General features: G+C 54.6%; 1 protein-coding gene across 6 annotated transcripts; it reads right to left on the bottom strand.

Moving 5' to 3' along the window:
* Positions 1–543: 543 nt before the first annotated feature.
* Positions 544–14,258, bottom strand: LOC141930422 (uncharacterized). 6 transcript variants are annotated; one of them, XM_074841220.1, is made up of 6 exons: positions 14,122–14,241; positions 13,642–13,795; positions 10,587–10,714; positions 3,156–4,194; positions 2,840–3,018; positions 544–1,350 (listed from the first exon to the last, which is right to left on the bottom strand). In XM_074841220.1, exons 4-6 carry the CDS (start codon positions 3,562–3,564, stop codon positions 973–975), a joined length of 966 nt encoding a protein of 321 aa, XP_074697321.1. In that variant the 5' UTR covers positions 3,565–4,194; positions 10,587–10,714; positions 13,642–13,795; positions 14,122–14,241; the 3' UTR covers positions 544–972. The 6 variants fall into 6 exon arrangements, with proteins under 6 accessions (XP_074697321.1, XP_074697318.1, XP_074697319.1 ...); XM_074841217.1 differs by lacking the exon at positions 10,587–10,714; XM_074841218.1 differs by lacking the exon at positions 10,587–10,714 and having other exon boundaries at positions 13,642–13,853; positions 14,122–14,240.
* Positions 14,259–14,523: the final 265 nt, after the last annotated feature.

Genomic DNA, 14,523 nt, shown 5'->3' with positions numbered 1-14,523 from the left:
CACTGCTGCAGTGAAAGTACATCAGCCTCCCTTGAGCCCTTCTTGTCTGGGCAAGGGGGTTTTCAGCATTGTGCCCCTCTCTGCTTGAGCAGTTCTGCACCACCAGCAGCCTGCAGCAGGGAGAGCCCTTGATGCTGGGGACCACAACCCGTAGGATGCCCTGCGCAGGAAAAGAGGTTAGGGGAGAGATGCATACTCAGCTGATGACCAGGTACAACTCTTACTCATGGGGTCCTGCCCGTCTCCTGGCCAGACAGTGGGCAGGACCGGTGCCAGACTCCAGATCTACTGAAAATTTGGGGTGAGGAGGGTGGCCTAGGTGGAATCTGCTCAGTAAAAGATTGTTTCCTACACAAGTGTGATATATCCCTAACAGTGCAGCAGCTGATGTCAGGCCTCCAGTAGGATCCTTTGTGTGTGGAGTGGTGGTCTCACCTCATGGGTGCGACCCATAACAGCTCCGTGCATGGTGACAGCACCCAAGACAGATCCAGCCTGCTCATCGGTAGGGCAAGAAAGAGATCCCACACTGTTTCTAAACCATGGTGTACATAGAGTTTTTACTGAACAAGGCTCTGCAGAGGGAGGGCACAAAGCGTTTCTGTGATTGCTCGTCACAGCACTGACCCTCATGAGAGGAAGCCTTGCCTTTTCTTTGAGACCCACCTACCTGTTGTGTCTCTTAGTTGCATCTTCTGCTTGCAGGGAGCCTGTCTGTGCTGCTGAAGTCCATGGGCCACCAGCCAGCTTCAGCACCAGCCGGGTTGGGCAGCACAGGAGAAGTGAGGGCTCAGCTCTGCACTGCCCTGCCTCTTGTGCCAGGCAGCCCCTTGCAGTCAACAGGGCTGAAAACATGAGGCACCAGCGACCTTCTCTGCTGGCTGCCCCACATAATCCTCAGAAAGGTGGTTCTTCCCCGCTTCATCCCGCCCTCAGTGCGGCACTGCTAAAGCACAGCGGCGTGGCCTGAGCTCAGATGAGCTCCATCTTGAACTGGCTGAAGTTTGGCACAGTGGGCGAGGGCTCGGCCATGCTGCTGAAGGGGACGCAGGGCTGGTTCGCTGGCACGGCCCCGTGGCTCACAGTGGAGCTGAGCTGCTGCAGCGTCATCAGCACCTCCTGCTGCAGCCGCTGCTGGTGCTCCTGCTGCCGCTCCAGGCGGCACTGCCTCTCCAGCACTGCCTGCAGGGCCTGGCTCAGCTTCTGGATCTCTGTCTGGACAGCATCCAGCTTTTCGGCAATGGCATGGGAGTTGGGAGCAGGGGGAAGCGCTGGTTGGCCCCAAGCAAGGCTTTGACTGCCAGGACTCGCGGGGTTCAGCAAAGCAGTCTGAGTGCTGGCGTCTTTGACCTGGAGTAGCAGGAGGCAGGAGAGAAGGGAAGGTGAAATGTTTATCAGCTGCTCCTTCAATGGCATTTATCAAGATTTATTCTGCACTTAGCTACAAGGCATGAGAGAAAGCCATCACCTTGTTGAGGACCTCTAGACCTCACCATGCTCTGAGCTGCACTTCATCCCCACCCAGCCCCTGTGCCGCTGCTCCGCAGGAACTCCACGCTGCCCTGCATGCTGCCAGCACGTGCTCAGCCATCTGCTGGAGGATGCTGCTCGATGGCAGCTGGGCTGCCCATGCTGATGCGAGGCCTGTGTTTGCTCTCTGCAGGGACAGAAATAGAATATCTTGGGTTTTTCTTTCCAGCCCCTCCATTTTTTGTATTGCACCTTGAAGCAAAGGGCTGTTCTGCTCCCCCAGAGGATTACATGCTGGTTTTGAACCCCAGGAAGCCTTTCTCCCGGAAAGGATGTTGAACAACCTGTGTCCTCTCAAGCAGCTGGCAAAGGCCCTTGACAAATACCTGAGTGGGCTGGAGAAGGCATCTGCTGTGTCTGAGCAGAGACAGGGCTGTGGATGAAGGCTCAGCCTGATTCATAGCTGTGTTTTATACCCAGGATGAGAGAGGCAGGTGCCAACCATCCTCTGTGGGGCAAGAGCATTGCCCGTAAGTGAAGTCTTCAGAGGTCAGAGCCTGCTCTGAAGGGGTAAACCTTGAGCACTGGGGCAGCCCCACGGCCACACTGCCCTGCTGGCAGCCTACCCAGGGCTAGTCCTGGGACCGATCAGTCACGTTCACCCCATGGCTCCCCATGGCTACCGGCAGAGTTGGGCTTGGCCATAGGGCTGGCCAGCCAGCTGCATGCTCACCATGGTAGGCAGGATGGCTACAGGACAAGGACCTTCTGGGACAACACATGCATGGCCATAGCCTGGAAGTCTCATGGCACGGCGAGGCAGGGGTGTATGCATTAGGGATTACGGCAGCTGGACATGTCCCAGAGAATGGCCATCCTGGCTGTGTCACCCCGTCCTGGCTTGTCACAGCTCTTCATCTCCTGGTGTGACACCAAGCTGCTCAGCTGCTGGTGTCCTTGCGGCGGCTTGGGGAACCTCCTGAGCTGGTAGTGAAACCAAGCCTTAAAGAGGGGGTCTGTGAGCTGCAGGTTGGAGGCCAACGTTGACAGAAACCGGCATCGCTCCAGCCAGCATCGCCCAAGGGCAGCAGCGAGTGCTGGCTGCAGGCAGGTGGGCAGCACGCCCCATGGCCCGGGCGGGCAGAGGGGCTTCCCAGACGAGCTCACCAAGTGCCAGGGTCAAGCATCGCTCAAGAGTGCAGCTAGCAGAGGTGGGGGAGGGTGTTTCAGGAGCCTTTCATCCCTGATAGCCTGCCCCATCTGCATAGTTGAGATGCAGAAGGTGCTGTGTGGGGCTGCCCCAGCAGGCAGCACCGCACTGGCTCCTGCCCGAAGCAGATGGGCCCTCCCATCCCGCCTGGTATCCCACCTTTTTCTGCAGGAGGATAGCCTTGTCCATGATCTTCTTCTTCACCATCAGAGCTGGGTTCCTGGCTGAGGGTGCAACCAGCCGCCCTCGGCTGGTCAGGGCCTGTGGAGGGGTGGACGGGACCCCCAAAGGGGGGCAGCTCCCCAGAGCCGAGGGGGTGCCTGTGGAGCCATCACCGCCTGCAAGGGACAGCAAGAGAAACGCCTCGAAAGGAGACCCTTGGGGGCTCCACGGCAGGGGGTAGGGAGCCCTTTCCCCACCCATCACTGCCAGGGGTGGCCATGGTGGCAACCCCCCACAGGGAGCCAGGCCTTACCGTTCCCAGGGGGGAGTCCTACGGGCAGGGCCTCCCCGAGCTGCCCGCCGTCCTTGCAGAGCGAGGCCATGCTGACAATCTGGATGCTCTCCTTGGTGTCTTGGCTTCCAGCAGGGCAGGGTGCCCGGCTACCCACAGGGCCCTCACCCAGCACCGCGGGCAGCCGGGCGCTCGGCAGCTTGGGTGGCTCAGCCTCGTGTCCCTGCAGCGGGGGCCAGGGCTGGTCCCCGTCCCAGCCAGCTGCTGCCAACCCCGGCTCCACACTCTTCCGCTTGAGGAAGAGGTAGACGGCCTGCGGCGTCACCCGGATGTCGTCCAGCTCCAGCACCTTCTTGATCTTGCGGAAGCTCAGCCCAGCCCTGCGCAGCTCCACGATCCTCCTCTTGGCGTGGTCGTCCAGCCGCCCCATCGCTGCCGACACCGCTCCTGCACGCAGCACCTACATCCCCGGAGCACGGCCGCTGCGGGGATGCCGGCAGCCCCCCCAGGGCAGCACTCAGCCCCGTGATGATGCTGGGGCTCTGCTAGTGCTCTGCCAGGCTGCTGGCCCCAGGTCCACACCGCACCATCCCCAGCTTCCAGCAGCGACCCGGTTCCCAGACAGAAAGGGGGCACAAGGCAGCTTTTCCCACCAGAGTGACTAGGGACAGCCCCAAACCCCTCTCTTGCTCACACGGAGCCCCCTTGGAGCAGGGGGTCCAGCCTGGTTCCCCTGGTCTGCCAAGGGCACAGAGAGTGGGAACAGGCTTGGCTCTGCCCAGTGTCCCGAACTGGACATCGACTCCTCACTGCCAGCAGCACAGTGGAACCCGGAGCGGTCAGAAGCCCGAGCAGCAGCTCAGTATCCCTGGAAGCTCAGTACAAGTCCTAGCAAGCAGCCGTTCGTCGCATGAGACTGGCAGGTCCCCACCAGAGCCTCACGTCTCCTTGGCAGCCTGGAAGGTTACGGCGAGCAGAGCCGGGGGTGCCCACATTGACAACTACTGCGTGGAAACTGTTGGTGCTGCCCTTCGGGGCCGGAGACAACACTGTCCCATACCTGTGGGAGAAGCAAAAGAAACCATTTATATACCAGTTGTAAAGAAGGCACAATTATAAATGTAATGACTGTACCGCCTGTACTTCCCCTTTCTCCCCACAAACACAGCCTTGGCTGGCGGTGTCAGCCAGGGGACAGTGGCTCAGGACACAGTCACACTCACTGGGTGCGTGGCTGTGTAGCGGGGACTGCACTGCTGGTACTGCCCCTGCACGGCACTGCCTCTGGGTCATGCCCCGGAGCGAAGCAATGTGGCAGGACCAGCCCCTTCCCTTGCTGCAGGCACCACAGCAGGGCCAGGTCAGCACCGACAGTGCTTGGAGTTGTGTGTATGTGTGTACATACACGCTTACATGGGGATATATACATAAACATGTATGTGCATATACAAGTATGGTGGAGGGTTTTTTCCACTTCACAGAATCATTCAGGTTGGAAAAGACCCTTGGGATCATCGAGTCCAACCCTCAGCCCTACTCGACAAAGTTCTCCCCTACACCACATCCCCCAACAGCTCATCTAAACGACCCTTAAACACACCCAGGGATGGTGACTCCACCCCCTCCCTGGGCAGCCTATTCCACTCTCTGACCACTCTTTCTGGGAAACATTTTTTCCTCATGTCCAGTCTGAACCTCCCCTGTTGCAGTTTAAAGCCGTTCCCTCTTGTTCTGTCACTAATCACCTGTGAGAAGAGACCATCATCAACCTCTCTACAATGTCCTTTCAGGGAGCTGTAGAGAGTGATGAGGTCTCCCCTCAGCCTCCTCTTCCTCACACTGAACAGTCCCAGCTCCTTCAATCTCTCCTCACAGGATTTATTCTCCAGGCCCTTCCCCAGCTCGTTGCCCTCCTCTGCCCTCACTCCAGCACCTCGAGATCTCTCTCGTATTGAAGTGCCCAAAACTGGACACAACACTCCAGGTGTGGCCTCACCAGTGCAGAGCACAGGGGGACTGTCACCTCCCTGCTTCTGCTGGTCACACTATTTCTAATCCAAGCTAGGAGCCACCTGGCCACACTGCTGGCTCATGTTCAGCTGCTTGTCAACGAGAACTTCCTATCAGCTTCCTTCACCTGCAGGCATTTCTTGGACACTCAGTGCTGCAGCTGCTGCCTAAAGGACATCATTTTGGGTTTCACCTCACCAAAATAAATAGCCTCCAAGAATTCCCATAAAACAGCAAAACACTTCTCGGATTAGCAATGTATAATTGAGGCTACCTCAAGTGGTCGCTGCCAAGCCGATACAATATAGGAACCTTTTCCAAACCCCGCTTGCCCAGACACATGTGGACCTTAAAAAGGACAATAATGTGTTTTGCTGGCCATGGAGGCACAGAGACTATTGTACATCAGCCACAGAAAGCCACAGGGAGAAATGGAGCCACTTAATTTGACACAGGAGTTGTGCCCCTCTGCGTTTTACTTCTTCCATGGCAAAAGAGGGAGACATTGACTCCAGAGATATAGATTGTACTTCGATCCAGATCTCTTTACATCTAAAGGCTGCCCCATGCCCTGCTATGTGCATTAGGGACCTTGTGGATAACAGCTAGGGGAGACAATGTCCCTGGATGCAGACACCACAATTGCAGAGCAAGAGGAAAAGGTGAGAGATACCCAACCTTCCCCATGCCAAGGGGAGATGCTACAAGGAAACCTCCACCTTGAGCTTCCAGCGGCTGCAGGTACAGGAAGCTCAGGCCCTGGCAAGGTACTCTGCCCTCCTCTCAGAGTGTTTCAAGACACGACCAGAGGACACTAGAGCAAAAGTAAAGCAGTGCAGCTATCTGAACAGTCAGTGACAGAAACATAAGGTTTAAATAAATGCCAGGAAAGCCAGCACCCCATGCCTGCAGCCTTCATCAAGTCTCCGCTTGGGAGGAGAGATGATGAGAGGACCTTGGAGATGGTACTGACTCCACGCAGCATCTCCTCCAGCTCACGTGGTACCATCCCCAGGTGCCAACTCCTTCCTTCTTGACCTGCTCATTCCCTCTGGACCCTCCCTAGCCCTCCGCAGAGCTCCCACTGCCCTGCCTTCCCAGGCCTGGGGACAGCCCATCCCTGCCCTGCTAATCCATCAATTCGACATTCCCAATGCAGGGAGTTCCCCCGCAGCCCCCCCATTTCCCGGAGGGGCAGCAGGATGAGGAGTTTGGCTGGGACCGCTCCTCCCTTCAGCACATGGCTCCACAGGATGGCTCCGTGCCAGCAGCACACAGTTGCAGAGCCCCGTATCATCAGCACCCCAGGGCTCAAAGCTGGCTTCATCCAGGCTCCATAAGCTTCAAGAACAGTATTTGCCTCTGCAGCAGGGCTTTTTAAAAATATGTACGTACTGACCAGAGATAGACCGAGATCTGGAAACCCATTTCAGAGAAGACACTGAAAAGCAGGCTGTGGGGTCAGAGTCCAGCTGGCAAGCAGGAGGCGAGTGCAGGCAGAAGGGCAGGGCAAAATCCAGCTCAAATCCCGCTCACTTAGGCCATGAGGCTATACAAAGCACACAGCAGCTACTCTCTACCCTGTCGGGTAGGAGAAAAGGGTGGCCAATGAAAGCAACAGGTCACCCCTCCAGACAATATTCTAGCTATTTCCTCCAAAATCACAACAGTCAGCCTCTCTGACAGCTTGGGTCTGGCTCCATCTCTAGTTACACCTTTATTTACCCAGGTCCTGCTGCGAACTCACAGGTTTCCTGTACTAAACGTGTTCCCCATTTCCACAGGTGAGTCCATCACCTTCTCCTCTTTCTCCCTCTCCAGAGCAGATGTTCTCAACAGAGCTGCAGCCTGTCATGCTCACTCACTGCTTATGCAACACAGCTGCTCAAGTTACACATTCACAGAGATGAGACCTTTACACTCACCTGGCCTAAAAGATGTTTGTTACCCTCCAATAATTTTTCCACAAGGTAAAAAAAAATAAATATCAATCCAATGAGGGAAAGACTCAGGGATTTTCCTAGACTTCAGGGATTTCACATCAGGGATGGGGTTCCCTTCACTTGCCAGAGCCAGGCTAGGGGTGACACGGTTCCTCTGAAGGTTTCTTACACCACTCAGAAGTCAATTCAGTGGTGGCTTTACAGGGGGACAGGAAAAGGGAGCGCATCAGTGGAAAAAAATTCACAGCACTGCAATCATGTGAGCTTACTCTCTGCCTTTAGCCCTCTTCATTTCTGTGCATATCAGGAAAACAGAAAGGTTTCACCTTCTCCAGAAAGTCCCTGGAATAATCTCATCTGGGCTGACTCAGCCTTTGCTGTTTCTACAATAGAGCAGCACCACAAAGGCCGCTTGGCTTGGAGGTTTCCATACAAAGTACAGGCGCTGTGAGCTGTGTGTGAGCACTACAAGTCCCCTCTTCCAAAACCGCAGCTTGCCTCCACCTGCCTGGCTATCACACTGTGCACCAGCCACAGCTGCAAGTCATTCTGCAAGCCCTGATTCTGCAGTCATGCCTGTGCAGACACATCATCATTCCCCTGTGAGCTACAATAGCTTCAGTTTGACTCCTCATGGGTCTGCAAGTGTGCTTCCCCCACCACAGCCCTTGGTTTGTAGTGGGAGGGATACTCACAGGGAGAAGATGTGACTGGCACTCTTGGCTTACAGCTACAGCCAGAGAGAGCTGTCACACCGTACCACAGGCTCCACGTTTTGCCCTTCGGTGGGCTGGCTTTCGAGACCTTACCCAGCCAGCTGGACACACACATTTGTGTGAGCAGCTGCACGTTTTGTTATACAGCCAGGCCTGCAAAAGGCATTTCACTTCAGCCTGCCAGTTTAGGCATCTGTCCAAATTTCACATCAGTCACCCTTTCTTCAGCTGCTGCTGAACCCCTGCAATGCCTAAAGTCATTAAGTACTTCGTTGTAGCTGAGAAAGCTCCTTTAACCAGGCAGTGCTGCTGGTAACACTTCTATTCTGTAACTCTACACACAGTAATATCCACAGAAACACAGACCAGAGCCTGGAGCAACCCTCTCATCACCAGACTTATTTCCTTAGCTCCCCTACTGTCTGGCCCAGAAAATACTATATACAAAATGGAATAGCCTCAAGAGAGAAGGAAAAAGAAGGCAGCACTCATGCACACCCCAGAGTTCTCTTCAGGGCAGAGTGGATTTAAGGTCTGAGGAGGAGGAAGAGCATGAATCCAAGTTTCCTACAGCCCAGGTGAAGTTACCTAACCATTAGCCTTAGGGCAAGCACCAGGCTTTTCCTCTTCACCACTTGTTTCTGCACCAGTGTCGGGAGGCAAACACGAGGAAGAGGAGTGCTGCAGCATCCCTCCCGCAAGTCCCTCTGGGTAAAGCTCCCCTGCTTGCCTGCACACACAAACACCCGCTGGCTGCACTGCTGCCTGTTTCTCCCCCAGTGTTTCTGCAGCCCTGATTACCTGGGTTTGAGCACCAAGTTCCCCAAGATCAGTCGTATGACCACAGAGTTGACTCATGTCTGGGAAGATTGACCTCTCTCTTCTGTCTCACAGCTGCAAGTCTGCTCTTGGACACAGGCAGTTTTCACCCTGAGGAGGTGCAAGCAAAGCTTCTTCTGAAATTCATGCTGGGTGAAGCAGGGAAGAGTCAGATCCCTGCAGAGTTTTCAACAGGCAGCAGTGCCATGCAACTGCTTTACCCTGGGGTTGTAGTTTCTCAATGGCTATTTAAGTCATCAGGGTCAGCAGCATGACAGCACACCTGTGCTAGCCTGGCCCTCAGGGGTGGAACAGCCTTAGAGAGATGTAGGCTTAACCAGAGCAACAAGCTCCAATCTATCATTTCAGAAGCAGCACAGCCACAAGGGTAGCAGATACCAAGGTGGAGCAACATGTCTCACCAGTGAGACAAACTGTTGATGATGAGAATGGCTGTGAGCGAGGAAGAGGAAGGAATGGGAGAGGGAAAAGCTGCAACCCATGTGAGCAAGAAGGTGCAGCTCATCCTGTCCAGTCTCAGCAACTGAAAACAGACGCTTTATGATGTTAACATCCCAATGCACATTGGACTCGAGAGCTTGCTGTGCTGCAGAGAGTGCAAAATACTCTGGCCCTAACAAGGACCATGTAGGGCCATGCAGGACAAAGATGTGGGTATACCCCTTTCCTTTCAACTTCAACTGCCTTTGTACAGTGCAAGGCCGGTGTACCAGGGTATGGGACAGAAAACAGTTTGACTGATTCATAATGGATGCGCAGGGCATCCCAGGCTATGCAAACACATGAAAATAAAGAAGGGGAAAGTGTTATCAAAAGAGGATTGATCCTCATGGACCTTGTAAGGAGCCACAAGCCCAAACTGCCAGACCTCCCTTCACCCTGGGCATTGACCTCATGACCCTGGGGTCACTCCTGTTTAACATCTTTATTGATGATCTAGATGAAGGGATTGAGTGCACCCTCAGTAAGTTTGCAGAGGACACCTGGTTGGGTGGGAGTGTTGATCTGGCTCGAGGGCAGGGAGGCTCTGCAGAGAGACCTGGACAGGCTGGAGCGATGGGCTGAGGCCAACTGGGGGAGTTTCAATAAGGCCAAATGCCGGGTGCTGCCCTTGGGCCACAACAACCCCCAGCAGCGCTACAGGCTTGGGGAGGAGTGGCTGGAGAGCTGCCAGGCAGAGAGGGACCTGGGGGGGGGGGGTGATTGCCAGCCCCTGAACAGGAGCCAGCAGTGTGCCCAGGTGGCCAAGAAGGCCAGTGGTATCCTGGCTTGTATCAGCACTAGCGTGGCCAGCAGGGACAGGGAAGGGATCTTGCCCCTGGACTCGGCACTGGTGAGGCCGCCCCTCGATGAGTGGGTTCAGTTTTGGGCCCCTCACTCCAAAAAGGCCATTGAATGACTCGAGCGTGTCCAGAGAAGGGCAACGGAGCTGGTGCAGGGTCTGGAGCACAGGTCTGATGGGGAGCGGCTGAGGGAACTGGGGGGGTTTAGTCTGGAGAAGAGGAGGCTGAGGGGAGACCTCATGGCCCTCTCCAACTCCCTGAAAGGAGGGTGCAGAGAGGGGGGATGAGTCTCTTGAGCCAAGGAACAAGCGCCAGGACAAGAGGGAATGGCCTCAAGCTGCGCCAGGGAAGGTTTAGACTGGATATTAGGAAGCATTTCTTTACAGAACGGGTAGTCAGGTGTTGGAATGGGCTGCCCCGGGAGGTGGTGGAGTCCCCATCCCCGGAGGTATTTAAGAGTCGGGTTGACCCAGCGCTGAGGGATCTGGTGGAGTTGAGAACGGTCAGTGTGAGGTTAATGGTTGGACTGGAGGATCTTCAAGGTCCTTTCCAACCGACCGGATTCTGTGATTGTGGCTGGTAGCAGCTCGATGAGGTCCTCTTGCCCGCCCTTCTCTTTCCCTCTGATTTCCAGCCCTCCTTCACAGATCCCCAGCACACCTTTGGGAAGCTGGAGCAGCTGCAAGCAGCTGGGGAAGGACACTGATCCATCCTCAATGGTTTTACTGCTTTCCCACAGCATTCTAAATAGCCACTGCAAAAGCTGGCAAGATGAGTCCTTCTTCACTCTGCAGCAGCTCAGAGGGGAAAAAAAAAAAATAAAATTAAAAAGATCCTCCAGAAGCACAGAGTATAGTGCTGGTTTACACTTGATTCAGATATAGAAAAGAACTTCTTGCAACCAAGAAAGCAAGAAGCATTTCAAGTAGAGCAGAGGCAAAGATACTGTGGAAGGGGCCAGTCTGCTGCAGAAATGCCCAATGTCTTCTCCCCCTGCAGAAAAATGTGCTTTGAAGACAGCCATGCTGGACTGGAAAGCCAAGCTGATATGCAACGCTCCACTTGGTTTCTTGCCCTCAGGGTCCTGTTTCAGAGCCTGCCCAACACACCTTTGAAGGGACACAGATAGTTCTCAGCTCTTCACCTAGGTAACAGTTTCACTGCTGTACGAACAGACTGGAAAGTCTTGGCTCCATGGAGACAGGTAATCAGAAAGAACTGGCAATGTGGTTTAATGGTACTAAGCTTGGAGGAAGATTAACAGTAGTAGGTGTCCTATGCTGAAATGTTGCCAAAGCAGGAAGATCTGTGCCAGGGAAGAATGACCATTCCTCACAGGCTGCAATTGTACCCAGTGTCACTGCTTTGCAGGATCTGCAAAGCCTCATGGAAGAAATAACGTCTAACCAAATTGACTGCCACCAGCCATCCAGACTGCTGTATCCCATGTTACAGAGCCCTGCTTTTCTTTGCAAAATCAGTGAAGGAGCAGCTCTGTTACAGGTTTTATTAAGGGGAGACGGACCAGTTGAATTTAGATGGTGCTGCTGTTACCTGAGCTGTGCTGACTCCCGCTCTGAAGGGATAACCTCATAAGAAGCTTTTTAATGAACTTGGACTCCAGCTGTCAGAACAGCAGAGAAGGAGGGTTGTATTCCTGGCCCAGGATTTGGAAGTGAGCTATTGAGAGCCCAAACCTAGCTTTGCTCTGTCACCCTTGACAACTGACCAGTTCCTTTCGGCTCTGCTTGCAGAGCAGTCGAGGAGCTAGCACCCTGCCAGGCCACACTCTAAAAATTAGATTCTCAGATGGAAAATACAAAACTTTAAGGTTTGCAGTACATGCAAATTGAAGAAAGTTGGGTCCCTGCAAGGTTTCTTTGACAGTTCTGGGGTTTGCAAAACAAACTGTGAGTAGGATGATACACAGTTTGCTTTTGACCCAGACGATGCCACTACAGCTTTGTGCTAACTGGGGACGAGGGTATAAAGATAAGGTGATAGGATAAATAGGAGTGTGTACATGTAATGAGTATTAGGATTGTTTAGAGCATAGGGTAACAACTGTATAAACATAGTTTTGTTTGAGGGGAGGAAAGGAGGCATTTCAGGAATACTGAAAAATCCACCCTGATGGTCAAAGGGTCCCAAGACACACAGCACAAAGCAGTGACACTACAAAACCACGCTGATGGATGGCTTTATACAAAAAGGTTTTGCACTCAGCTGTCCTGCAGTTCAAAAACCATAGGTCAATGCCAACGCCATTTCATGGAGTCTGACAAATTCAGCATGGTTGTGATGCTGTGCCTGTACCTGGTAAAGGTCAGATTTGTATTAAGAAATGATCTGAAGGGTTCCACCCTGTTATTAAGGGCTGTGAAACCACAGCTTGAAGGAAGAAAAGGCTTTCACAAACCACCTGGAAAGGCCTGAGGGAGAGGGACAGACTGGATTTCACATCCAGGCTCAGAAATCCATCTCTGCCCTTGGACTGAACAAACTCATCAAGCTGAGCTTAAGTATTCAGACAAGAACAATAAATGCCCTGCCTTTACCTGTACAGTCAACATTAGCCTAGCCTCTCTTTAAAGTGTTTTGCAGCTTTAAGTCTCTGTTCTCCAAAGATGCAGCCCTTCCAGCAGAAAGTTGCAAAGGCTAAACCACAAACATACCTTGAATTTCTAGTGTCTTTCACATGCCTGAAGATGAAACAAATAAATGACTGCAAAGTGTACTGTGATATTTGTTCCTTGTGGTGAAACCAGGACTTCTGAGGAAGGTTGACACTGAGCAGGCATATTCCTACAGCGTCAGGGCACGCTTTGTAAGTGTTGCAGGAAAACAGAGAAAAAGTGCACCGTGGTACAGTTTTTAGGCTAAGAGCCCCGAAATACAAATGTGTGTATAGGCACACTCAGGTGCAGACAGTCCTGAAGTCTTGAGCTGCCAGTGTGCACTGCAAGAATCAGCCTCAGACCTTGAGAGAGGGCAGGGCAGATGTTCAGAGACTACAGCTGAAGACTTAATTCACCTAGAAGTTTCAGCTAAAATGCTAAATTCACCTCCATCTTCAGATTAGAGAGGAACCCCCAAAATTTCCTTTTTCTGCTGTTCCAAATCTATATAGCGACTCAACGGCGCAGTCATTGGAAACTCGGGCTAATCTCAACTCTCTGCGGAGATAACCAAGGCTGTTAGGATGAAAAATTTCCAAGCTCTCAAAAGACAAATCCCCCATCCTCTAATTTCTCTAATGAAGTCACACAGACTGTATTCTCTGAAGCCAGAGACACATCAAACCCTACACTAAAAGAGGTGCAGAAGGTGTGACAGGCTGAACAGGGGGATGGACCAAAGATCTTATTACAGCAACAGGGAAAACATCAGCATGAAGGGCTGAGCACTGCAGTGCAATCCCTACAGGCACGAAGTAATGCCTGGTACCCCTTGCACCTCACCACGATAAATGAACGTGTCGTTTAGTGCTGCTGTTGGCAGAATAACCCACGGATCACCCGGATCTTCTGGGGCTCAAGGGGAGCTCTCTGGAGCCACGTCACCATGGCTCTGCCACCCAAAGCCAAGCAACAGGAGGGGAAAACGAAGCACTCGCTTGCAAGGTGGTGTGACACACAGGGCAAGCACTCTCAGGGCATTTAGAGACACTAATTAGTCCTAACCACCATCGCCCGCCGCCAGCTGAGCGGCTCACCTGCAGAGGTGGCAGTGAATAGCACTGTTCTCAGCACCAGCCTGGAGCTGCAGGAGCGAAGGGGCAGCAGGACACAGAGGCAGGTCCACGGGCAGCGCTGGTGGAGCTCCGTTCCCTCCTCCTCCGCTCAGCCCCGGTGCCCCGGCTGGAGCAGCTGCGTGAACCCAGCACGGGCGGCTTCTGGAGCGGGTCTGCGCCTCTGCTGAGGACCGCTGGGGGGTTTCCGAGCTGCAGGAGCAGCCCGAGGGCAGCGCCCCCGCCGGGGCTCGGCTCTCCCGGCGCTCCCCCCGGGGCCCCGCGCGGCTCCAGCCCTCCGCCCCGGCCCGCGCAGCCCCGGCCGCTGCCCCCGAGCTGTCCGCCGGCCTCCTGCTCCCCGTCCCCTCCCACCCCCGCTACGGGAACCGTCTCTCCGTCCGCGCTCCCACCACCCAAGCCCGTTCCCCGGACCCCGCCGACACCCTTCCGGGCCACGGCACCAACCTGCCACCGCACCCCCCCGCCGGCCGCGGCCAGCCGGGTCCCAGCGCAGCCCCGCTCCGCCACCGCCAACTTTTCGGAAGGCTGCGGTTTGAAATGCTCCTGCCCCTTTGTTTGGTTGGGGCAGCGCCAGCGGAGGCTGCCGGGAAGGTCACCGGGAGGGGCCGGGAGGGAGGAGCCCTCCTCTTAACCCTTTCGGGGCAGCCCCCCAGCCGGACCTGCCGGCCGTCCCACCCCGGGGCCCAGCTCACAGGTGGCCGCTCGCCCTGGGCAAAGCCCGCAGGAGGCGGCGGTGCTGTCCCGAGAGGTCCCATCCAGACCTGGCTGCTCGCGGCTCGGATGGGCACACGCTTCGCTGGGTGAAAACTGGCTGATGGCCGGGCCCAAAGAGTGGTGGGGAATGGG

The sequence above is a fragment of the Strix aluco genome, chromosome 15 (genome assembly GCF_031877795.1).
Source record: "Strix aluco isolate bStrAlu1 chromosome 15, bStrAlu1.hap1, whole genome shotgun sequence".
NCBI classification, from domain to species: Eukaryota; Metazoa; Chordata; class Aves; order Strigiformes; family Strigidae; genus Strix; species Strix aluco.
The sequence above is the reverse complement of the archived record's forward strand: the minus strand, read 5'-3'. Positions and strand labels throughout refer to the sequence as shown.

What these genes read in the sequence shown, in the direction of transcription:
- LOC141930422 (XM_074841216.1), bottom strand. Translation starts at nt 3,564, where the DNA reads ATGGGGCGGCTGGACGACCACGCCAAGAGGAGGATCGTGGAGCTGCGC. An exon ending in AGGACTCCCCCCTGGGAACG is followed by an intron (nt 3,019 to 3,155) that starts GTAAGGCCTGGC and finishes TGTCCCTTGCAG; the next exon opens with GCGGTGATGGCTCCACAGGC. An exon ending in CTATCCTCCTGCAGAAAAAG is followed by an intron (nt 1,351 to 2,839) that starts GTGGGATACCAG and finishes CTGCTACTCCAG; the next exon opens with GTCAAAGACGCCAGCACTCA.